General features: G+C 44.6%; 1 protein-coding gene across 1 annotated transcript in view; it reads right to left on the bottom strand.

The window, feature by feature from the left end:
• The window catches only part of EPHB1 (EPH receptor B1), a 552359-nt gene that overhangs the window by 63766 nt on the left and 462050 nt on the right, over positions 1-26543 (bottom strand). The window contains exons 8-10 of the mRNA XM_084846918.1: positions 20492-20600; positions 18307-18371; positions 2326-2448 (exon numbers count right to left, since the gene is read on the bottom strand). Coding sequence (XP_084703044.1) covers positions 2326-2448; positions 18307-18371; positions 20492-20600 — 297 coding nt within the window. The remainder of the gene's footprint in view (positions 1-2325; positions 2449-18306; positions 18372-20491; positions 20601-26543) is intronic.

Raw genomic sequence — 26543 nt, forward strand, 5'->3', positions numbered from 1 at the left:
ATTCATGGGGCTCACTTCAAAGAGCATGCTTAGGGTCAGGCTGCAAGGCAGGCAAGATAAATTTATCCATCCCAGATAGTGAAAGACTGAGAACCTCAAAGAGAACATCAATGTTAACACATTAAGAGGACAGAAAAGACTGAGGCTTTTTGTTTTTTTAATTTGCATGCTATACCGGGGCGGGGCTGTGTGTGTCAAACCTCTTTCAGCCTGAGGGCCAAATTCAACTTCAGAGAAGCTCTCGGGGGCCACATACCAAGGGCAAGCAGGGCCAAAGGCCCAAAGAGCCCCAATACTAGCATAGTTTAGCATAAAGTTCTTACTGCCAGTAACTAAGCCTTAGGAGAGGAATTGCTACCTTTTCAAATGGCGGGGGCGGGGGGGGGGACACCATGCAGGAGCCAGGAAACCACCAAACAAACAGTAGTTGGGGAAAAGGAGGTGGGGCCAGGGAAGGGGTGGGGCCATCTGGGAAATCCCCAGAGGGCCGGATTTGGTCCCCAGGCTGGCCAGATTTGGCCCACAGGCCAGAGGTTCAACACCCCTGTGCTATACTGAAGCAGACAGGAACGTTTGCAGTGGAAGCAGTAGAAGCAGAGAAAAGAGAAGGCTTGCTGTCTGACCTCTCCTACAATGTCTTTGTGTGCTACTACGTTCTTTCATGTTCTCTCAGAAAGTGGAAGGGAGGAGGCTGTTGAGGGGGCCTGATATAGGGACAGAAAGGTGGAAAGGGAGAGAGAGAATGAAGAACGCTTCCAGACAACAGCTCCTCCAATGAGAACAATGCCAGCTCCAGAAGCTCCTCAAAACAGAGGTACTTCCCAGTCGCTGCTATTACTGCTGTGCCAAACCAGGGTGGTGCTGCTCATCCATTTGAACTGGTAGTGATTAGAATAGAAAACTGTTTGCAGGTGTTAAGTATGCCAATCCAGCACATCCAATGCTCACAAACAGCTCCATCTGGAAGCATCTTTAAAGGGAAAGGGAGCAAATCAAAGGCAAAAAAGCAAGCAATGAATGCAAACAAAGGGTTGCTACAGATTATAAGCAATTGAATGTAAGAAGGATGAAGGAAAAAAAGAACAGCAATGACAAGTAATGGAAAGCTCAGACACATTGGAGATAGGGAAAATTACAAGTCAAAAAGTAATATCTATCTAAACCTTTTTGAGGCCGATCCAGGTACCACATAAATTGGTGTCACAAAGGAATGGGCAAAAAGTAGACTCCTTGGTGGCCCGGTGGCCAATTTCTGGTGGACCATGTAGTACAAGGATTCTTTAAAAGAATGCTGAACTAGGTTGGCCCTAGCCTGATTCACCAAGGCACATCCTATATTCTTAAGCAAGACTGCCTATTCAGGATTAGTTATACCATAACTGTGAAGAGATCCTATGTATGCATTCTTACTTTGTAAATTGAAAACATATTGAAAGTCCATGGAAATTGGGCAGGGCGAGTAGATCAGCCCTCCCCTGGTGTGGCAGACATGAAATATTGTGTCTTCAGCTGACAGTATTTTTTTCCCTTTGAAACGATGGACTTTGGGATGCCTGCCTATAGTCCACTTCACCACCCACCACCCCTGCTGAGTTTTCTCTCAATGGCTACTTTGCTAAAGCCACAGCCATGTTGCTCAGTCTGCAGAGGGGAAAAGAAAACGCTGCACCCTACACCTCCTGCCACTGAACTGCACTTCCTGGGTAATTTGATGCTGTATAGTGAGTAAGCAATACTCACAAGGTTAGCACTGTTTGGAGGTGTGGTTCACTATGGGAATAGGTGCAGATGTGAAAAATGTGCAGGGATCATTGTGAGTGAGTACTGGTTCTGGGTAAGATTATCACTCAGAAGATTCCAAGACAACAAAGAGCCAGTGATTTGCATTAAACAAGACTATCGAGCTCATAAATGCTGGGATTTCACACAGTCATTTTATGTAAACTACTGGTTTGAATAAGTAGAAGTGGTTAAAAAAAAAAAGCTTTCCCCACTGAAATTAGCTAACAGCACAAAAGAGATAAGATTCCTGCAATAGCAGATAGAAAGATGCCATAAACTAGGGAGTGATTGCCCTACCTATTTATTGTTAATTAAACCAGGGAGCACAACAATGTATTAAAGTGAGTCAATTAATTAAGCACAGTCTCTTAAATCACAGAAGAAGATTCAGTTAGGCTTCCAGGAGAAAAGTGCCAGTCCACTGTTAATTAAGCTGACTGAGGCTGAGCATCCACAGCGGAGGAGGGAAGGAAGGAAATTGAAGGGAAGGAAGAAGGGGGAGGAATGGCACTGAACACCTGCCCGATGGGGAATGAGTCACACCTGCTCCAATGACTTCTTCGATCTTCACGAAAGACACGTCAATTTCCTTGGCAAACTCACGGACAGCTTCATTGGGGTCCTCATACGTAAAGGGGTCAATGTAGATCTTCATTCCTGGGGAGCCTTCTCAGTTTAGAGAAGAGCAGGACAAAAGAGGGAGAGAGGGATTAACAGCATGTCTCCCTAAACCCTTCTTCTTTCCCTGACTATTTTTACAATTATCTTTCTCTTCTCTTCCCCATTCACTGCCCTTCTTGTTCTATTCCTCCTCTTATATTGTTCTCTACTTCCCCTACATTCTCTTTTCTCTTGCTGTTCTCCTTGAAATTTAGAACATATTAGTTATAACTGGCAGATTGGGAGCAGGCCATGGGTTGCACCCAGGAAGTGGGTGCACACTGTTATTTATTGAAGCAGTACCAAATCCATTAGCAGGAAAGCCAAGGAAAGAACTGCAGGTAGAGATCAATATTTATCAATCTGACACCTTTTCTGTGTTGGTCTGATTGCAAGGGTTATGCCAGATGGCTGTGGTATAGCAGCAAATGCAGAGCAAAAAATCAAAGAGTATAAAGCAACAAGCTGGGAGGAGAAATGAGCGAGAAGGAGTAGGAAAGGGGACAGAGGGAAGAAAGGGGGAAATCACTTTGGAAAAAATCACCTCAGAAATGAAAAACAAAAGAAAAGGAAAAAACAACAAAGGAACAGACAAATCAAGAGGATTCAATCACAGTAAAAGAAGACCATTCACAGCGCCCTTCTAAAAGAGGAGGCGTATACAGACACATGAAGGACTGAAGACTGTGGGGGGAAAGTCATTTTTCAGCCAGTATGTCATTCTAGGCACTTTCCAGTTGATTCAGACCAACCAACTCCACAGTTTGGAATTAAATGCCTCCTTACAAATCCTCTCTTGTTTAGACTGTGTACATTTAACCCACAAGAGTGAAGTTACAAACCAAAACTCATTTGCTGGTTTTATGGCAAAGTTGGCAGCAGGTTTATGATGCTACTATTCATGCATAATTTAAGCCATTTTATTTACTCAACATACCTTTGATAGTTTTGTGGCTGCTACTAAAATGATAGAATGCAGCAATTACAAACAACTGAACATCCTAAAAATAAAATACAGCCTCCATAATAAATACTCTCAGGGTTTCCTTTAGCCTCACAAGGTCCCTTATAGCAGATTGTCAAAGCTCTACCAGACATGGCTGGGAATTTGTAGGGTGTTGGAGGATGTTGGAGGTTGCCTACAGGAGAAAACCTTGATAGAAACCTCATTATTTCACTCATTAAATTTTAAGAGAGATCTCACACTCAGGAGCACAAATCGTATTGGAGAAGGCACTTCCTCCCATCTGGTGTATATTAAATAGTGGAACACATGAGTCTAACCAAAGGCTAGTCAAGAATTGTTCAACGAAGCTTTTAAAACTCTATAACCCTGAACACACACACACACACACACATGTGGGACCACCTGTTAAAAACATGACAGGCATGTCCCTTGTTCGTAGCCAGGTGCTCGTGAAGGGAAATGAGACCACCACCACCTCCCAAAGTATAATATAGCCCTCTAGGGCCTTTTATGCTATTCTCCACGACCTTGTCATATTACTCTGCTTGTAGTACCCAGAAGGGTGTTGATGTAGCTACGACTGTGAGGCCCAATGGGCTCCAGCTGCAACCTCCATTCTTCTGAAAGTGAAGAAGGGTTTACCAAATAGGGAAAGTAACCCAAGGGTTGGATGTCAGAAGAACAAGCTTGTATTTTTTGCTCATCCATTGATTGCTGGGGAACTATCAAATTGTTCCTTCCCTAATCTGTACCCACTTTTCCTTCCATTTCTTGTTCAACTCCCTTTTCGTCTTTGCGAACTACTTGGGGGGAGTACCTATACTAAGTTTTGTCATGTGGCCAAAATATATACCTGAAAGGACTGTCTGAGATATTCTGGATAATCTCAGTATGTAAACATTGAATACACTGTAAACTGCGGGCTGGGGAGGGGGGAGAGAGTTGGGGAGCAAGAGTCAGAAGTTAAATCTCCAGAGGTTTTGGACTTCAATGCCCAGAAGCCCTTGCCAGCCTTGCCAAGACAAGGAATGCTTGGAGTTGACGTCCAAAACATCTGGAGATCTACTTATCTACTTCACATATTTATCTACCACTCCCACCATGTCCACTGTTTATACTAGATATCCTTTGTTAGACTGCTCAAGTGACTTTACAGGTCATCACATAAGCCTCATTTGACTAGCAACAGCTACATGAACATAGAACAGCCATCTTCAGTCCATGCCTTTGTTTCTGCTCTTTGTTATTTGTTTTAACATAGTTATCAGTGAGGAAATGAAGGTACTTCCAGATGGACAGTTCTTAGGGCTACTAATCAAGAGGCTATTCAATCAAGAGGCTATGTGAAGCTATTCCATCTTTCCCTTCTTACCAGATTGTTTTGTGGTAAGAAAAAGGACAGAAGAAGCTGTCAGAAAACATGGGAGGGTAACAAATGCAAGACAATATGATCTGGACCCCCCGTAAAATTCCACGTTCGCGCAATTGCACAATACAAGCCTCATGCAGAAGTACCTTAAGTGTGAGGAACTACAAACAAACAAACAAACCCAACAACCATGTTTCCAGTGCTGATATGCTGCATATGACAGTTCATGTTCCCTTGTGCTTTAAATAGAGAAACCTGACTAGCCCATTAACCCAGGGAGCAATTACTGACACTCTGATCTTAAGCATGTGTTCCAGACAAGAGTGCTTAGCTTTGCAGCCTTCAGGTCAACAGAATTTTAACTAACAATGTTCAGTGACCACACAGTGCATGTAATCAACAGCTCTAGACCCTATGAGAGATGACAATCCTACTCTGAGTGTCTGGAACGGTAATTCAGTGGAAGCTGTGCAGACCCCCATGCTCATTGCTGCTCATCTGAATGGTGGACCAAGTCTAGCAGAATGGGTATGACTGGCATCATCCACAACACCGCTATGCTAGCTGATCTCTCTTCCTTGCAGTATCTTTCCTTCACTTCCAGTTACAGCACTAAATCTGCCAAGGAAAGCCAGCTGTCTGGACAAAGCCTTAGGCACACACTGGAACCACGTTCTATCCCTCCATTGCCAATAGCGAAATATCCTATGAGGTCTTTTGTGCTTTGCCCAGTTCATAAATCTTTTTACAGCTTCATCACATACACTTTTACTGTTCCATAAATCCTTTTACAAGTGTAGCTGATGCTCTAGCAGGATTACAAAGGAATTTACAAGATCATAACCAAGGCTGGATTAAAGATTAGAAAACCAAAACAAACATATAACACAGGAGGATCAAGTTGGGGGCACAGTGACCTTGTAACTTAGACTGTTACTACCCTCTCTGCCAGTGTAACATGGCTTCTAAATTTCCAGCAGCAATACACAATGCCCATGGCCAGCTAGAAGGTGTGTATGCTGCTGACAAATGGCTCTGCACTCACTACAAGCATGAGGGAATTTGCCAGGGTTTGGAACCAGACTATGGATAAAGGTGGTTTGACAGATCTGGAACAGCACTGCTGAAAGGGAAAAAAATCAGAGTGCAATGAGCACATCCAAACATCAATATCAATAACGCTTTATATGCTACCTGCAACAACATGGATTCAGTACTTATGATGCAGTGTAGAATTATTCAGATTTTTAGTAACATGTTGGTTCTCTTCTCTTGCTGAGAATTAGCAACCTCTGCATTCCACCTAGGGGAAAACATTTCTGTAGCTCAAAAGCTGTACACTTTTGCACCACCAACAGATGATGACCCAAAAATAAAGAAACGTCTTTCCAATTCTGTGATTCATAGTTTTCAAGGGCACATGTCCTGGTTGCATAGATACTTTCCCAAACAATAACTGAAAACATGAATCCAGTGCAAATCCCCTGGCTATGTGCATATATACATAGGATTAGCATGTGCACACAGCTCTTCCTAGCACCCAGAATGAGTAATTAATTTTTAGAATTACAAATAAGAGGTCGGATCAGTTTGTTAATAGCTATTAGCCATAATAGCTAAATAGAACCTCCATCTACAGAAGCAGTATACCTCTGTATGTAAACACCAGGTGATGTCAATAACAAGAGTGCATAGCACTTGTCTATGTGTCTTGTTTGTGAGCAGCTAGTAGATCTGTTTGGACACAGTTGGAAACAGAATGCTGGACTAAATATACCTAGCAAGCAACAGCAAGCAATTTTTGTGTTCCAGGGTAATGCTACTTTGCAGAATTGCCAAATGGGGCTGCTGTGTTTGTGTATGGCTGCTCAGTGCTTCCAGTTAATTTAAATCCAAGTATTCGATACCTGGAGAATGATTTGAAAATGGTTTGAACAGTTAGAAGAGTAATTAGACAGCCTAGCACGGATATTTGATTGATGATAGATAGATAGATAGATAGATAGATAGATAGATGATAGATGATAGATAGATAGATAGATAGATAGATAGATGAAAGAAAGAAAGAAAGAAAGAAAGAAAGAAAGAAAGAAAGAAAGAAAGAGTTCTGTTCTTTTACCATTGTGGTGATAAAACACAGCATTGGCACTGCACTGTGTTGTGCTGTAACTGAATGGAAACTCACTGCTTTTACCTTGCCCTCACCTTTATCTAAGCAGGCAAAACAGAAAGGACTGGATGGTTTGCTCTTACTAGTAGTTTGCAGTGGCAAAGAGGAGGGCTTTCTCTTTGCAGACCAGCAAGATTGGACCTTGCCTCACCATTCTTCCAAGATTAGGATGATAAAGATTTTATTCTCTCTCTGTCTCTCAACCTCCATGCCCTCCTTAACCAATCCTCCTATAGTTAGTCAAATCCCTTATACTGAGTAACCCTGAAAACCTTTTGCATGCAGAAGGCTTTCAGCATCGTCAGACAACAATCATTCTCTGGACCCTGCATTCTGTACACACTCCAGGCACTCTTGACCACCCTCTCCCACTTGAACTTCCCACTCAAATCAGCTGGACAATGTGAAATTAGGTGAGGATGTTGTTCTCCTACACAAATTGCTTGCTTGCTCCAGCTTCTGCATTCTCCCCAAATTTCCTGCCTGTCCTTTTTAAACATCTTTGCTCATGTGGCTTTCACGAGAAGACACTGTAGCCTCAGCAGAATCTTTTCCTCTTTCTTCCCCCCCGCCCCATCACCATACTCAGAACTATTGTATGTAAATGTTCAAAGATTCCAGGCCAATTGCCTTCATTTTGGTGCATTTAGGGGCTGATTTGAAGATGACAAGCCTTGCATGGCGGTTGCCAAAAGGTGCTTAATGCTTGAATGTGTGCAACTTTCTCCTCCATGCCCGCACCCAGTGGTCACCTGGGATGGACACTGCTATGCTTGAGCCAGTGTCCCGGGATGGATACTGCTACTCTTGAGCATTTGGGCTGATGCACAATGCTGTAAACGGCCTTTAAATAGTACTCCTGTCATGTGGACCCTTGCCACATGTAAGCATTTTTCAGTGGCTCCATGTGGGGGCTGTAATCTTTAAACCGGCCTTAAGAGTCACTTTCTTAACATAAGGCTGGCAAGACTTGAAAATGAAGAAGGAAATTTGTTGGCTGAATTCATTCAAGGCATAGTACCCTACAAATCAGTGCAAACAACAACAACAAATCACATGCCTGCAGAAACCTTTGTTGTTGTCTCAGAAGGAATGAGGCCAAAAGTTATGTGTTATCCTACCTACATATTTTGGCCTCTCTTTATGCTAGCTGTTTCAGAATTGTCCTGATAGAGCTGCCCTGACAATGTTCCTGCACAGAGCTGTGTGTTTGCTTTTGTGTTATAGGAAATCATTCTTGCCATAAATAACAACATCAAAAACTTTCGCTGTCTGACAATGTAGCGAAGCGCTCCTTTTGGGAATACATCAGAGGACCAAGGACATATGGAGACATACCGTAATGGCTCATGGAACAAAGCTAACTGGCATTAAAAGTTCAGAAATGCAACCCCACCACCACCCCCAAAAAACCCCACAGTGCTATGGCAAGTGAGAAAAGGCTTATCATCTACACAAACAGTCCAAAGTTATTCAGAGAGCAGCAAATACGTTTGCTAAAAGATTTGTTGGCTACAGGGGTGGCAAGGTCAGACCGGAGCGTCTCCTGTAGATAGCTCAGAAAAGTAAAAAAACAAAATCCATCCAACTGTCATGATAGAGAAAGATAACTTGCTGCACAACCATGGGGGGCTGCAGGCACTTTAATCTCAAGTCTTGGCCTTCACTACAAAAACACACACACTAAAATCATAGAATAGTAGGGTTGGAAGGGGCCTATAAGACCACTGAATCCAACCCCCTGCTCAATGCAGGAATACAAGTCAAAGCATCCCTGACAGGTGGCTGTCCAGCCTCATCTTGAATGCCTGCAGTGTGGGAGAGCCCACTACCTCCCTAGGTAATTGGTTCCATTGTCATATTGCTCTAACGTCAGGAAGTTTTTCCTGATGTTCAGCCAGAATCTGGCTTCCTGTAACTTGAGCCCATTATTCCGTGTCCTGCACTCTGGGATGATCAAGAAGAGATCCTGGCCTTCCTCTGTGTGACAGCCTTTCAAGTACTTGAAGAGCACTACCCTATCTCCCCTCAGTCTTCTCTTCTCAAGGCTAAACATGCCCAGTTCTTTCAGTCTCTCCTTATAGGGCTTTGTTTCCAGTCCCCTGATCATCTTTGTTGCCCTCTTCTGAACCCTCTCCAGTTTGTCTGCATCCTTCTTCAAGTGTGGTGCCCAGAACTGGACACAGTACTCCAGATGAGGCCTAACCAGTGCTGAGTAGAGGCAAACTAGTACTTCATGATTTGGAAGCTATACTTCTATGAATGCAGCCCAAAATAGCATTTGCCTTTTTTGCAGCCAGATCACATTGTTGGCTCATATTCAGCTTGTGATCGACAACAATTCCAAGATCTTTCTCGCTTGTAGTACTGTTGACCTAAGTATCGCCCATCTCGTAACTGTGCATTTGGTTTCTTTTTCCTAGGTGCAGAACTTAACATTTATCTACATTAAATTTCATTCTGTCACTTTGAATTCTGTTTCTGTCTTCTAGGGTATTAGTTATCCCACCCAATTTTGTGTCAGCTGCAAATCTGATAACATTCCCTGCACTTCCTCATCCAGGTCATTAATAAAAACGTTGAAGAGCACTGGGCCCAGGACTGAGCCCTGCAGTACCCCGTTCGTAGCCTCCCCCCACTAATAAGCACTCTTTGAGTCCGATTCTGTAGGCAACTGTGGATCCACTTGAGAGTTGATTCATCTAGCCCACTTTGAGCTAGTTTGCTCATCAGGATATCATGGGGCACTTTGTCAAAAGTGTTGCTGAAGTCGAGATATATTATGTCCACAGCATTCCCACATTCCACAAGGGAGGTGACCTGATCAAAAAAGGTGATCAGATTAATCTGGCAGGATTTGTTCTTGACAAATCCATGTTGGCTTCAAGTAATCACTGCATTGTTTTCAAGGTGCTTACAGACTGATTGCTTTATCATCTGCTCCAGAATTTTCCCAGGGACTGATATCAGACTGACAGGAACCTTTTCCCAGGTTCCTCCTTCTTGCCCTTTTTGAAGATAGGGACAACATTAGCCCTCCTCCAATCATCTGGCACTTCACCTGTCCTCCATGATTTCCCAAAGATAATACAGTGGTTCTGAGAGCTCTTCTGCCAGTTCCTTTAGGAAGCAGTTCATCCGGCCCTGGAGATTTGAACTCATTCAAAGTAATTAGGTGTTCCTTGACCATATGCAGGTGTTCCTGCCCCTTCAGCCTGTATTTTGCCTTTGCCAGGGGGCTCATAGACCCTCTTTCGGGAAAAGACTGAGCCAAAGTAGGAATTGAGCACTTCTGCCTTTTCTTTGTCAGCTGTTATCATTTTGCCATCCTTACTTAATAGTTGAACCACCATTTCTTTCCTCCGTCTTTTACTATGCACATATCTGAAGAAAGCCTTTTTGTTGCTTTTAGCATCCCTCACTAACTTCAGCTCATTCTCAGCCTCCCTGACACCACCCCTGCAATTCTGTGCTACCTGCCTGTATTCTAGGGATGTACGAAAGTCACTTAGCTTTTGACGAAATGTGATTCGAGGTGGGGGGGGAGGCGCCCCATCCCTCCCTCCCGAAATTCTGGCCGGGGGGGAGGCGCCCCGTCCCTCCCGCCGCAAATCCTGGCCGGCCGGGTCTGCAAATGGCGGCGGCCGTAGCTGCCGCCGTTTGCGTCCCTGCAGTCAGCCGTGATAGGCTACGTAAATGTTTACGTAGCCTATCACGGCTGAGTAAAAAAAAAAAACCCCGCACGTATGCAAATGGCGGCGCCCATGGGCGCCGCCATTTGCGTTCCTTATTTTGGCATGTCTAGTCTACGTAAACATTTACGTAGACTATGGCGAAAATAAGGGGAACCCAAATAGCGTAGATGCTACGCTATTTGCGTTCCCCTTATTTTCACCGTAGTCTACGTAAACGTTTACGTAGACTAGACATGCCAAAATAAGGAACGCAAAAGGCGGCGCCCATGGGCGCCGCCATTTGCATACGTGCGGGGTTGTGTTTTTTTTACTCAGCCGTGATAGGCTACGTAAACATTTACGTAGCCTATCACGGTATTTTTAAAAAATCTAGCCGTGATAGGCTACGTAAATCTTTACGTAGCCTATCACGTGTTTTGTTTTTTAACTGGAAACAGTGGCGGTGGCGGCCGGTTGGAAGACCGGTTGCCACAGCCGCTGCCGCACCGCCGCCGGAGCCGCCGCTGCCGCCAGGGAGATTCGCCCAAGGTAAGTCCCGTCCCAGGGGGGGCGGGGGGGTGGATGACCGTTTTGCCACTGATTTCAGGGGGGCGAATGCTCTGGCATTCGGCCTCCCCGAGATTCGTGGCGAAATTCTCTGACATCCCTACTTCCTTTGTAGCTTGGTCATCCTTCCACTTCCTATATGTGTCCTTTTTTGTTTTCAGGTCATCTCTAAGCTTTTTGTGAAGCCACATTGGCTTCTTCTGTTGTCTTCCGCCTTTTCTTCTTGATGGAATTGTTTGTAATTGTGCCTTGAGAATTTCCTTTTTAAAAAGCTCCCACCCATTTTGAACTCCTTTTCTCGTAATATAACATGGTCACTTTCCCCCAGAGTTCCCATAACTGCTACTTACTTATTTATTTATTTATTTATTTATTTATTAAATTTATTAATCACCCATCTGACTGGTCACCCAGCCACTCTGGGCGATGTACAACCCACCATAAACAATTTAAAACAATAAAATTTTACCATAAACGTTTTTTTTTTAAATACCCTAACCCACCCCAAATGCCTGCCTGAACAACCACGTTTTTAATGCACGATGGAAGCTCATTAAAGAGGGGGCATGACGGAGTTCCCTAGGGGCCACCACAGAAAAGGCCCTCTCCCTAGTCCCCACCAGTCTAGCTGTCCTGGCTGATGGGACAGAGAGAAGGCCATCCGAGGCTGATCTTGTTAAGCGGCCTGTCTGGTGTTGCTGGAGGCGCTCCTTAAGATAGGCTGGGCCGGAACCATATAGGGTTTTAAAGGTCAAAACCAACACCTTGAATTTGGCCCGGAAAACAACTGGTAACCAGTGCAACTCCTTCAGCACTGGAGTGATGTGATCTTGCCGGCGGCTGCCTTTAATCAGGCAAGCTGCCGCATTCTGTACCAGCTGCAGCTTCCGAACCGTCTTCAAGGGTAACCCCACATAGAGCGCATTACAGTAGTCTATTCGAGAGGAGACCAGGGCATGTACTACCGATGGGAGCAGATGGTCAGGAAGGAAGGGGCGCAGCCGCCGTATCAGATGGAGTTGATACAGCGCTGTCCGGCTCACAGCTGACACCTGAGCCTCCATGGACAGCTGGGAGTCCAAAATGACCCCCAGGCTGTGGACCTGGTCTTTCAAGGGTAGCTGTACCCTATTTAACACCAGGTCAACATCCCCCAGCCTCCTCTTGTCTCCCACCAAAAGTACCTTGGTCTTGTCAGGGTTCAGCTTCAGCTTATTCCTCCCCATCCAGCCACTCACCGTCTCCAGACATTTGGACAGGGATTCTACGGCCAACCTTGGTGAAGATTTGAATGAGAGGTAGAGCTGCGTGTCATCCGCATACTGATAACACTGCACCCCAAACCTCCTGATGATAGCCCCCAGTGGCTTCACATAGATGTTAAATAGCATTGGGGAGAGGATGGAATCCTGTGGCACCCCACAAGTAAGTGGCCACAAGTAAGTGGTAACTTTATCCACTAAGTCATCTCTGTTGGTTAGGATCAAGTCAAGGATAGCCAATCTAGTTCTCAACTTTCTGTAGGAGGAAGTTATCAGCAACACAAGTCAGGAATTCAGGAGGGACCATGTTTTGCAGAATTTGTCTCCCAACAAGTATCGGGGAAATTGAAGTCCCCCATTACCACTACATCATGCTTCCTTGAAACATAGGCAATTTGCTTTTCAAAAGTTTCATCCTCATCTTCTCCTTGATTGGGTGGCCGGTAGTACACTCTGACCACCAGGTTCCTTTCATTCTTTGCTCCATTTTTAACCCAGATGCTCTTGATGGGGCTTCAAGCTCATCCTCCTGTATTTCTGTGCAGAGATATATATTTTTATCATGTAGTGCAACTCCACCTCCCTTTCTGTTCCTCCTGTTCTTTTTGAACAAGTTAGATCCTCAATTGCTGTATTCCAGTCATGGGAGTCATCCCACCAAGTTTCAGTTACACCTATCAAGTCATAATTTCCCTCCTGTATTAACAGTTTGTTCTGCTTGTTTCCTGTACTCTGGGCATTAGTATACAGACATCAAAGACTATATGCTTCATAGTCTGGCTTTCTTTCTACATGTTTCTGAAGACTATTATTGGGCATTATTAGAGCTGTTCTTTCCATTGTGGTACATGAGCCTTCATCTGTTGTTACCCCCAACTTTACGTCTCCCTCCCCCGTAGGATTCAGTTTAAACCTCCTGATGAAGTTCTTCATGCTGTGGCCAAACACATTCTTCCCATCCTTTGTGAGGTGCAACCCGTCCCTTGTCAACAGCCCATCCTCCAGGAAGTACAGCCCATGGTCCCAGAACCCAAATCTCTCGCACCGGCTCCACCTTCATAGCCAGTCATTCACCCGGAGTATTTTTCTTTCCCTTTCTATCCCTCTTCTAACTACTGGAAGGATGGATGAGAAAACTATCTGGGCCCCAAAGTTCTTGAGTTTCCTTCCTAAAGCTTCAAAGTCTGACCTGATTTCTTCGTAGCTCCGCTTGGCGGAATCATTTGTTCCCACATGGATGAGAAGAAAGGGATACCTGTCAGTGGGCTTTATGAGTGCAGGCAACCCTTCAGTCATGTCTCTAATCCATCCTCCTGGGAGACAGCATACCTGGTGAGTCCATGGGTCTTTGTGACATACTTGGGTTTCAATCCCATGCAGCAAGGAGTCTACCACTACTACTACTCTTCTTGTTGTTGTAGGCCTTGGTTTCATTGCCTCTGCTTGACTGGCCTTCAGCCTCTTGCATGCTCTCATGCAGGTTTCCCTGTAATTCTTTCTCTGCAGGCTATCTTCCAGTCTCATCCTCAAGTACCTGGAAATGGTTCCATATTTCCACTGCTTCCACTGGTGTAGGGTGGCTTCTTCTGCTCCTAACTGTCACCCTTTTTCCAAGGAGTATCCTCTACTTCATTTTTCCTTACCTCAGCATTTTCCTCTTCTGCCTCAGTTTGCTGTTGCTCTTCCAGCTTCTGTTCTTCACTTTGCTGCTGTAGTTACACCGTTCTATCCAAGAAAGGCCCAATCCTATGCATGTTTGGAGGGGGGATCCTACAACTCCCAGCATTCCCCAGCCAGCAGAGCTGACTGGGGAATGCTGGGAGTTGTAGGACTTTTTTCCATCTAAACATGCATAGGATTGCACCCTAAGACAGGGAAGGGCAACATGCACTATGTGTCGGGACCAACTTTTCTCAATTCATGTGCATCTCAGAACCACTAACAATCTGAGTCAATTTCTTCCATGCTGTGTGACCTAAGGCCACATTCCTGTTCACTTTTTAAAATACATGTTAAAATAAAGCCTGAAATCCATGTCCTTCTAAAGTCATAAATCTCTATACATTGAAGACATTTTAGGAGCTTTGAGAAGAGCTGGGCTCACACATTCATTTGGTACAATATGTGTATCCTACCCTTCCTACAAAGATCTCATAACAAGGGATGTGGGGTTTTCAGATAATTTCCCAACCACGTCCTGGCTAGGCCTCACCTTCCTTACCTTCAAAGTAGAAAACTGCTCAGAATGGAGCAGCTTTAGAACTGAGGTGAACATCTGCCAGCTGCTCTTTATCATCTGCCCCATCAAATCATTCTCTAGACATGGGTGGGTAACCTCTGGATGTTGTTGGACTTCAGCTCCCATCATCCATTGCCACTGGCCACACCACACCTAGAGCTGACTGGACCTGGAGACCAACAACATCTGAAGCATGGAAGGCTGCCCACCCCATGCGGTAAATCAGCAGTAGGCAAACTGGTGCCCCTCAAGTGTTTGGGACTACAATTCCCATAATTTCTTAGTTGGCCATGCTGGCTGGGGGTTGTGTTATTTATTTATTACATTTATATCCCACCTTTTCTCCAAGGAGCCCAAGGCGGTGTACACATAATTCTCCTCCTCTCTATTTTCTCCTCACAACAAGTCTGTGAGGTAGGTTAGGCTGAGCGTCAGTGACTGACCCAAAGTCACCCAGTGAGTGAGCTTCATGGCCAAGTGGAGACTAGAATTTGGATTTCCTGAGTCCAGTCAGATAGTCTAACCACTACACCACTGTCTCTTAAAGGAATTGTAGTCAAAAACATCTGGCGTGCACCAGATTGCCCACTACTGCTCTACACCTTGGTTTTTATAGCTAATGCCTGACCCTTTTGACATGGTGATGATAACTGTCTTTGGCTATTTTCTGCTCCCCTCTACAGTCTTTTTAAAAGCAAAACAAATTAAACATGAAAGCCAGCGTACACATGACACAGGAGACTGGGCGTTTTCCGTTAGGGCCCAAGTGTGGAGGGAGGAAGAGTTAATGTTTTCCACCACCCAGACACACACTGATTCCTTGACGTAAACCTCTCTCTTTCATACACGTGAGCGCACACACACACACAGTATAAGCCACGTAGGAGGAAACATACAGACACTCATATTGTGCCTATATGTGTCACCCTCTGTGAGAACTAGCAGTTGGGTATTGCATTGGGGAATTGGAATTGGGGGGTAGGGAGGGTTAACTCCCCCCACTCTATGCTGCAGCCCCAGTAAAAATCCCCCCACTGTAGCTTTTAGCAAAAGAAAGAGACAACATAAGAGTTAATCACAGATTTCCCAGATCACATGTACCTTGGCCCCAAGCAGGACAATGTAATGCTGGCAGCAGATGATAACAAGGCCAGTTGTCCAGCCCACTGAGTCTCGCTTGATGATTTCTCTACTGAGGTTGAGCCAGGGGACACCTTATCAAAACAAATCACTCTACTGAAAAATGCATGTGATACAAGACTCCATGATCACATTTTCGAGAAGTCTCATGGATTCAGGGAATCTCAGATGAGCAGTCCCTTGATTTGCCTCTCTAACCAGAATGTTTCTTAGACTATTTCAGAGCCTCGAAGTCTGCTTGTCACAGTTCCCTTCATGACATTTGCTGGTACAATTTTAGCACCACGTGTTCATATTTTTCCCCTCAGCTCCAAGGGTTACAGTTCCACAAACGGGACCCTCAAAATTGTCAGTGTCTGAATGCTAAGTTCCAAACTCTCTCACATTTCCATTCATAAGTATATGCATGCATTACTGTAAGAACAGCTAGCTATATAATAGATACTGTCCTTTACTGTTTAGTTTTTAAAAAGTCAGATAAAAATAAAACATGGTCTATAAAAGACCTTTGTGCTCAGTGTACTCAAAATACCAGTGTGATAGTTTAAAAACTGATATAACAATGTATACAGCTGTAATACTGGGTTATACATTTTTGGCAATTTTAACAATTGTCTATATAGTTTAGTCCAAACAGGGACATATTTTTGCACTGTGCTAAAAAATTTAAGTGATCTGATCATACATTCCTTTAAACAGCCTGAAAAAGATATGTGGTCACTATTTTCTGACCCAAAATAGTAGATCTTAGACACTTTCTAGACTAAGCATCCCATCATCTATATTCATATTGGTCTTACTGTGCTGCTTTAAATTTCTTTACAGTCATTAGACTTCAGCATCAGTCTGCATTGGTTTCTGTGTTTTCAGCTGAATTTGCTTCTTTTTAAAATAAGAAGAGATGCAGAGACATTTCATCCAAAAGTTAGAAGTTAAAAAGTTAAAAATCTCAGGGGTGCACAGCAACGCATTGGAAGATCAGGAAGTTCTGCAACTATAGCTTTAGCATGAAACTTTAGTTCTGTCCATTTGTAGAATGTTTTTGGTTAATCTTAAATCCCATGATTGCACATTCATCCAAATAATAATGAGTACCTCCTCCTTGAGACCTTAGACTCACATTTTCTTTTTAAAGAAAGAGAAAGTCTGGGAGGCTTCTCTTCTAAAAGTGCAAATTGGATTTCAGCTGCTCTCAATTTGGTTTTCTTCCCCCTACCTCATTTCCTGCTTTGGCTGTGTGGTTTACTTGGGTATTGCTGCTGGCTGTAATCTGAAGAGCCCTAAAGAGCTATGTGCATATGTATTGGAGATTTCCCCTGAAACACCTGGGAACTGTCGAATATAATTGTTTGCAGCTGGTTCTGCATACACAGTGAGCATGTAAAGTATGTGTAGGCGCAGGCATAGAAGGGTAGGTGGTCAGTGATTACTCACTGGCCAAGATTGCTGCCTTGCTATTTTATTATCCTATTAACTTTCCTAATACAGGTTATAAACGCTCATTTGCTGCCTCTCACAAGCTCAGTTTGCATTCTGGGAAGGATCTGAATATGATATGTTTACTAAACAGCTGATGAAAAGCCATCTATAGATTTTTAAAGGAGGAAGTTTAAAAAAAAGTGGAGGGACTTTATAGATCAAAGAAAATAAAAATGTTCGCCTATGGATTCCTTCCAAGACCTTGTCTTTGCTTGCTAGTCAAACTATGGCAGGCACAAAGGCAGTTACTCTTTACTGTAGTCTGTGACAAACTCCCATTTTTGGTTAGCTGTGGTCTGTGTGCAGACCCGTTTCTCAGGGGCATTTGCAGAAAGGCTGACGACAAGCCCCATACTGCAAATACATAACCAGCTGAGGAGCAGATGACAAACAAGTGCCATCTATCCTGGCTTCTCATTTTTCCTAAAATATGTATTGGTAAAATACATTCCAAAAATTTGTTTAAACATCTGGCTACACAAAAGCCAGGAGGCACAATGATCAGAGGCTGAGGATTTCCTTCAGTGCTTTGCGAATCTTTACATTCTCCCAGTTTCCTTGCTCTCTGTTCTTGTTTCACTCTTCTGAGTGTCTCTGAAGGAAATCCTGGCTGCCATACAAGCTTAAACTTCTGCTCAAACTATGCTTGCTCTCTGCCAGTATGCTCATAAGCATCTTTCTCTATGTTCCACTTTTTCCAGGCCATAATTTACAGGGAGCTTCTGAAGTCAAAACAATTGTCTACAACTTCCTAGAAATAACCCTTATTCCCCAACCCAAATTATCTCACTTCTCTTGTCCATTTCCCCTGCCCCTTTTCCCAACTTGTCCTCCATTCATACCTCTGAATTCAGTCTCCTTGGCTTTGTGTCACCTCTAAATTAGACTATAAACAATATTATGGATCTCAAACCTGCCCAACAGAAAACACTTAGGCACAGTTCTTACAACTTTCCTGGCCCGTCCTCAACTTTTCTGGGGCGTCTTCCACACTCACCTCTACCAGTGCTGTAGTGCTGTAGCTTATCACTGTACACTGCCTCTTTGCTGTACGCTCGCTTCCTAGGAAAACAAAAAGTCAAAGCTAGTTCAATTAATGCCCAAGTAATACACATTCATTCATTCATTCATTCATTCATAGCGTTTTTACCCCACTCTTCAGCCGAAAAAGGCTCCCAAAGTGGCTTACAAAGGTTAATATTAATACAGTCCCTGCCCTCAGGCTTACAATCTAAAACACATGACACAAAAGGAAAAGGGATTGGGAGGGAGGAGGGGAAAGCAACCAATTACATCTCTGACTGATATATTGGGCTAGGTTGGTCTCCCCCTTCCCATAATGCACTTTCTGGGAGATAGGGAGTGCAGCCTCCCAGGGGCCCTTGCTTCTCTGGCTGATGGATGAGGCCAGAGTCTGCAGTCCCAGGGAACAGTCAGTTGGAGCTGCATGTTCTTTCTAGCAGGGAGGGGTGGAGTAAGCTCCCTGCGGCTCTTCCCTCTCTGGCTGATGTATGGGACCAGGTTGGTTTCCTCCTTGTGATGTTGCTCCTCCTGGGAGGCAGGAAGTCCAGCCTCTCAGTGGCACTTGGTTCACTTTTACACACCCTTATCAACACTGTAGCCGAAACCTATATGATATTGGCTCACAGAGTTTTGGTGTTTTACTGCTTAGCACCTGACTAACGGTGCCGTCCTATACCTCTTTTCTCAGAAGTACGTCCCACTAGGTTCCATGGGGTTTGCTCACTAGTATGTTTAGAACAGCAGCCTAAAACCTTCAACTGATGCCAAATGAAAAGGGAGCCTTCCATGGGAAATGCACTCTGCCAGAAACTGTCAGGGTGATTTGCTTTCTGAGCTTCAGTGATGAACTTTTGCTTTTCCACCACCATCCTTTTCAATTGTTTAGAACATCTCACCAAGAAGTGCACATTTGCCATGAGCAAGTGGTCGAATTAAGGGTACATATTTCTGCAGCTGTTTAAGGAGCGAGGTGGGAGTGAAATACAGCATTCACATTAGGTTTTAAACACCCCAAACATGCAAGCTTTTTGTGTAAGGTGGAAGCAGCAAGGCCAGGAGGGAGAAAAACAATGAAGAGTGAAAAGACAGAGTACTCTGGCCCAATTCATTGTACCATGATGGCTGAGTATAGGATTAACATACCATAAATTCAGTCAACAAGAAATGCTGGAGATAAAATTTTTGGTAGGCCAGTGTGGATCAAGTGCAGGACCAATACTGAAAGGCAGCAGGTCAGGGCTGGCCCAAGACATTTTGCAGCCTGAGCTGGAGCAGCAAATGGTGCCTGCCCATCTCCTCCACTCTGAAGTCAAGGTGCACAGCACCCAAAACCATGTAAGTGATTTTGGCACATGAGGCAAAACATCCCACAAAAACCTCACATCATCCCCAGTAGTAAAAATACAATAATGACAAATTAAATAACCAAGCATTTTCTGCCCTTTCATGACAACCAAAACCTGCCACCTGAGGCAACTGCCTCAATCTGACTACTGGTAGGGCTGGCCCATCAAATGGAGATACTCCCTGAGCAAAGCTCATCAAATGCAGAGATTGCCATGGCTCATGTTGTTGTTGTTGTTGCTGGGCATACTTCATAAGAGGAGACTACATACAAAACTCTGTCCCCAGTATCTGGGTGTGTTTTCTAGCCAAAACATTTGCCCTTCTTAAAGAACACACAATTTAAATAATGCAAACCATATTTCCATCGGCACATACAATGATCCACAGGATGTGTTCTGTGTAACAACCACAGATAGGGCCAGCCCTACCATTAGGCAGAGTGCGGTGATCGCCTCAGGTGGCAGTTACTGGGGGACAGCAGTAGCAACCTCCTGGCTGTTCCTCCTGAATTCCATAGCTGTTCCCTTCTGTGGAGGACAGAGCTGTGTGTCCTCCACCAGACAGCGCCCTCTAAATTAGCCTGCTGCCTCAGATGTGCTGGAGGACATGATCTCATTGCAAGTGTTGGAGTAAGTTTCAACTGCCAGTCCAGCCAGGTTCTGTACATGGGATGGGGAGGGGTGCCATTTTGTCTTTTGCCTCAGACAGCAAAACGCCTTGGGCCAATCCTGACCACTGACCAATCTCTTCCAAGGACATCCAGTCTTTGGAATGAAAAGGGAAAGCTAAATTTAAAATGTATCAAATGGTACCTGCTGCAAACAATTGAAATAGCCACTAAGGAGACAATGAAGACAACCCCTGCTGCTGCAGACCCAGCAATCAAAGGCAGCTGTTCTCTCAGTTCTGACTTGTAGTCATCTGGAAAAGAAAAGAGTTTTGTAATCTTCCTGCCTACTCATACAAGCCTTCATGGCTAATAATAAATCTCTGTTATTCATTGATCACATTAGTATCCCACCATTCCTCCCAGGAGTTCACAATGGGCTTCTTCACACGGAGCTTTTATCCTGCTATTGAAATTGCTCACTCACAAAAGTTTGCAGGCCCTTTAGATGGTGTCATTAACCTCCAGGACATCTCCTGCCATTTTCCCCAGCCTATCCGATGTTTTCCCCAAACTCAAAAAATGTGGTATTTTTTCCAGCCCATGGAACAGGAGCGTTATGACCTCCCCATGAAATTCTCCAATAGCAGGAAGAAACCACTGTCTTTGGGTGGCTGTAGGCCTTTGTTTTTGGTTGTTGGGGGCGCGGTCAGGATGATGAAGGCACTGAGGATGGGCTGTGGGGCTTGTTGCAACCGGGAGATCCTGAGTGGGGATCCTCTTGGCAAGGAGGGAAGAACAGGGGGGAGGCGCCGGCTGTCAAGTGGCAGAAGTAGGAGTCGACTGCGAACTGCACTCTCTCCCTTCCTTGCAAGGAGGGGAGGGCACACGGTTGGAGGACAACTCCTGCCTCTGCTCAAGCTTTCACAGGCTCCTTGCTTTCAAGAAGCCAGTGAAGGCTTGGGGGGGAGGGGTAAATGGCAGACAGCTTGAGCACATGAAAGGAATCCAGCAACTTGCTGGAAAACCAGTGTGTGTATGTGTGTATGTGTGTGTGAGGGGGACTCTCCGTGTGTCACTCATAAGCCAACCACCAGTAATAATGTCCAAGGGGAGGAAGGAACAGGGCAGAAACCAGGGAGAAATTTTTGCCATAGCTCCAGCACGTGTAATGAATCATAGCAGAAAAGGAGCAGTCTTTATGAGCGACTTCCCACCACCCATGAAAAGGTAAAACATGGAACATGGCGAGATGGGGACATCCATATAATGGACCACAACCCAATCCCACAATGAAACCAGATGAGGGAAGCACTGCGATTGTTGCGGATTTCTGCCCCCATGTGATGGAGCCCAATAACACACCTAGGTTGTCCCATTTTATCTGACAATTTATGAAATGAGGTAAGCTAAAGGTTTTTCTAGGCCACACAATGAATTTCATGGCCAAATAGGGATATTAACCTGTTGTTTCCTGATCCTGTCTAAACTTCCATCCACTATCATACTGTCCCTAAGAGCCAAATCTTGCCTGGAAGGAACTGAAGCTTAACAAGTTGTGTGGTAGGGAGAAACATTTAACGATGGCTGCTTGATATGCATGAAACACGAAATCATGGTTTGGCACTATAAGAACAAATCTGGAAAGACCCTCAGGCTCACATATTCTGTCTGCCTCCTCACACTCTCAGAGTAATTACATGCTTATTGGTTTTCGGCTAACCAAAATTAGATTGCCATTACAACCAAACTGGCAAACTTATAGTTTGTACAGTCTTTACCACAATGGACCTGTAGACAACATCAGTTAACAATTGAATTGTATTAACTTTATTGCTCATCTTCAGATAATTCTGCCACTAATACCTAACAGCTTAAAATAAATTCATACAAATAGAAATATTTCACACCTCTGTTTAATTTTCTTATTGTCATTTGCAGCTAATTACCGGCAACCTGCTTCATCTCCTGCCTGATGCTTAAATCCTAAGCAATTTCTCATCTAACAATCAATTATTATTTAATAATACACAATATCCATTCTTATTAAGTTTCAATTAGCTGCTTATATTTCAGACATAGTATTCTCCTTGCCTATCTAATTGTAAGTATTAGGAAAACCTGTTATAAAGGACGTCCATCTATTCAGAAATATGGTGCATGTGCATGCTCCCCATTTCCTTATTAAATTAGAACTCTTGAATCCTTTCAAACCACAACATGCCTTGGGCAAAGGGACCAGCACATGCATGGCAAGTGATGAAGGGCAGGAGCCCATTGGGATGCACCCATGGCCATTGAACCACAGGGCTCTGGGACCTATCCCTCAACAGCCTGAGTGCTTGGACTTGTAAGATACTATGCATGCCAAGTCAGAGTTGCCCCCCCATGCCTGAGTGAAAACAGCTGAGGGAAAGCCAGGAGAATTGTGGTAAACAGTTTGGCACCCATAACCTCCACCTCCACTTCCCATTTGTTCCACCACCCCCTAGTCTGTGCTGGTCCCTTTGCCAAGGCACATTGTGGCTTGATAGGGGGCTGGCATTATGGTTGAAAAAATGATTTCCCAGCTTTTGTGTGTTCACTCCAACCATAACTCATGAACCGCTGTAGGTTTTGCTACTGATATCACAGGTTTTGTTAGGGAAGTTTTTAAGGCATGTCCTTGGTGCCCCCCTTCTGCTTCACTCTCTCCACAAGGATTGCACCACAGATGTAAGAGCACAAAGGGGTGTGTGGAGACCCTGGTGCTTATCAACACTGGAGATGTAAGAGAAGGTTTCCCCACAGAGCATTTCTGCATTTTCCTTGTCATCTGGAGTGTACAGCGGCTATGAAAACTGGCAGGCTAAAAGTCTGGGGGCAGGGAAGTTGGGCACAAGTGGTGGTCAGAAGAAGTCTGTGGTAGACAGGAGTGGACCATAGTAGCTGGGTGTGAGGAGTTCACAGCTTGCCAGCACCTTCCAGTGTCTGCCTACCAGTACACCAGAAGTGGCAGGAGGACACATCTGCTGTGGCTCACCCTGGAATGCCAGGCACCAGCCACAATTCAGAAGGCTGGAGAAGCTACAAAGTCTGGTAGCAGGGAAGTTGGGCACAAGTGGCGGTCAAAGAAGGTGTATCACTGGCAACTGAAGAGCTTTTAGAAGCTTTCTCTGTGGCTAGTATGTGTTCCAGTATCATCAAATTATTGTGCTGATCAAAAGCAGCCTGGTCGCTCTTCCCACCACCTCTTCATGCAAAGTACCATGCAACAGCTGTCTATTATTTCTTAGACAGAAACAGAATGTATGCATTTTTTAAAATGTGTCGGTACTCGGTAGTTGCTTGCATACAGATAGGTGGATGCCACTGCACACTAGTCAGCAGCACTGGGTGACATATTGACCAGATGTGGCTGTTTGCCCAAGACGAAATACTACTGCCAGCGTGGTAAATAAAGTGCCTCCACTGCACAGCTTGTTGCTGTTGAAGTTGCTTATGGGGACACATTCTTTCTGGCCTTGAGCACTGAAGTGACATTGCAACACAACTAAACATGGAGACACATCAGCTAGCAGCAGTGTAGAGATAACATCCCCACCACATTGCATGCATCGATCCCAAAATGATGCCACCCAATACAAGTGGCTGAATGCAATTGTAGGTACTGTGGGAAGGTTTATCTTAAAGGGGGGAAATTATATAAATGGGGCTACTCCAACCCACCCCCAACACATTGGGTTTGCGCAGAAGAACACCATAATCACAAGATATTGCCCCTCCAAGGCCTAATTCATGCTGGGGACAGAAGCCTGAGGGTGAGGGCTCATGCCTGGGGGAACAGGGTCTGTAGTTCCTGCACACAGTCTAAGCCGCTTTGCAAAGTTTTCACAAGTTTTGCATCTGCAATAGGATGGAATTCTTTAGCATCCACCCACCTATGTTCCAGGCCCCACTCACTGTGTACAATCCATAGAACCAGGAGTGTCTGATCTCAGATGAACCCACAACAAGAGAGACATAGTCTGATTGCCAGGAGAAAGGAAGGGAGGAAGGGAGGGAGGGGCAGGAAGAACAGATAGTTCTTTAGGCCTAGGGAGATTCCAAGGACTTGCAAATGAGACAGAAGCAGAGAAGAAAAGTCTTTGCTGCCTAGAGAGTAAAAGCAGAGAAAGACAGAAGACAAGTTTGGCTGCGCCACTGGCATTTCTGCCTCTTCCTATCCCCTCCATCCAGTGCCAGGAGAAAGGAGGACAAAAGGGGAGAGGAAAGCGAACAGCTCTTTAGGACCCCAGAGATTCCTATGGCTTGGTGTCTGAACAACACATGCCTTAGGAAAGGGCAGAGGACGACTAGAAAAAAGAGACAGAAGAAATGTATTTGCTGTCAGAGAGCAGAAAAAGACATCGGGAACAAACTGAGTGCTTCTTGCCCCACTGCTGCTATTGCCCCCCCCCTCTCTCCCTCCCTCTCTCTCTCCCCCCTGCCCCCCATACTTCATGGGCACAGGCACTCCACAGGCAGCACTGTTCTGAAGTGGGGGGTCTCTCAAGCAAAGGGCGAAGATGTGGAGGCTGCTGCCACCCACTTCACCTCTGAGTTCTTCTTCCTTTACGGTGCAAGGTTACCTGCAGCAAAAAGTGCAACTTGCTCATGGCTCTTCCACTGCTAGCCCTTAATGATGCAGGTGGGATGAGGGAGGATATACCACAGCTGGCTGGCATCCTAGCTACTTCCTCTCATCCCCTGTGAGTTGGGGAATGTGACAAGTGGATGGTGATGGGGGGCGGGGGCAGCAGTGGAAGAAAGTGAGGTGGAAGCAGGTAGAGCTGGCTCAGTGCTCATTGGCTCCTGGCTGAAGAGAAGAGAGTGTAAGAATTCAAAGGCAGCAACAGTTGATGCCTGGGGGAAATCGCCTCCGTCCCCCTTGCAGCAGCCCTGGATTTAACCCTGATGAACCAACCACAAGCACCTGTCTACTGTGGAAATCTTTAACTGAAATGCCCATTCTAACCTAGAAGGGTAAGAGGAGTCAAGTACAGGACCTCAGAGCTCACCTCCTGTTTCTCACAGTTTGTAGGTAGGATCACACCATTTCTGATCACTGCCTTATGTGATAAAGAGTCCATTCTAGGTAAGGCGAGTTAGCAAAATCCCTAAATGTTAAATGCTGTCTACTTCTTATAGGTTAGCATGCACAGAATACTTGGCACAACAAAGAGGTGTTCCAAAGGTCATGTCTGATGAAACCAGGATGGCTGGACCTGCTCAGATACCTTGCTCAGATAATTCACATAGCTGATTAGAGGGGGAGATGTTCTCACTGAACATCAGCCAGAGTCACACTGGACTGTATTGGACTTACCTCCCCCCCTGCCCCCCCCCCAAAAAAAAAGAGGCTGGAAGAAGCCCAGAAGTATACAGGAGCAGAAAAGCTCGGTGAGAAATACCACTCTCAAACCATAAGTGCAACCATAAACAACTGTACATGGGTATGTCTCTGTTTTGTCTGGAATGCAAAAAGAAGCTATGACTGTATATTTTTATTTATTTTATTACATTGCTAATACCACCCAGTAGCCAAAGGTCTCTGGGCAGCAGTTCACAGCAAATCTTTGAGGTCTCCACCACTGACGAATGAAGACACAGGCACAACTGTGAGTGCCTGGCTTCATCTTTCTCTACTTCTGAAGTTGAAAGGACTATGTGAGTAAATTAAAGAGTATTTAGGGATGAGGGAGAAAACTGGTTCATATTTTAATACAAACTGGCCTAATTTGCACTTCCCAAACTAGTATGCGAACAGGAACAGAATTATCCTTTGGTTTTCACACTTCGAATTTCACGATGCAGTTCTCCCATCAAAATATGCTTTAAAAATGCGTACATTAGGGGAAATTGCTTACAAAAAGGCATACATTAGGGAAAATTGTGAACAAAGATGAATACATTAGGGGAAACTGCTTGCAAAAGCAATTGGTGTATTAGCAAAAATTGCATTACAACACATTTATTAGTAGAAATGTGTTCAGAATGTGTTTTTTAAAGAGAAAAGCATACAAAAAAAATGCATATGTATTTTTGTGCAGACTTTTAACCGAAACTTGTCCAGCTGATGGGGAAATACGTCAGAATGAACTTGTGCCCGAAAACAATCTTGAAGTTGTAAAAAGCAAAAAAGACAGCTTAGTCCATCCCTAGTATATAGGTACCTCAGCTAACTAAGATTTCTTTTATGCACTTTTGCTAGTTGTTTGTTGCTAGGCTGTTGTGCT

The sequence above is a fragment of the Heloderma suspectum genome, chromosome 3 (genome assembly GCF_057233095.1).
Source record: "Heloderma suspectum isolate Gila_16-S chromosome 3, 16-S_ref, whole genome shotgun sequence".
NCBI classification, from domain to species: domain Eukaryota; kingdom Metazoa; phylum Chordata; class Lepidosauria; order Squamata; family Helodermatidae; genus Heloderma; species Heloderma suspectum.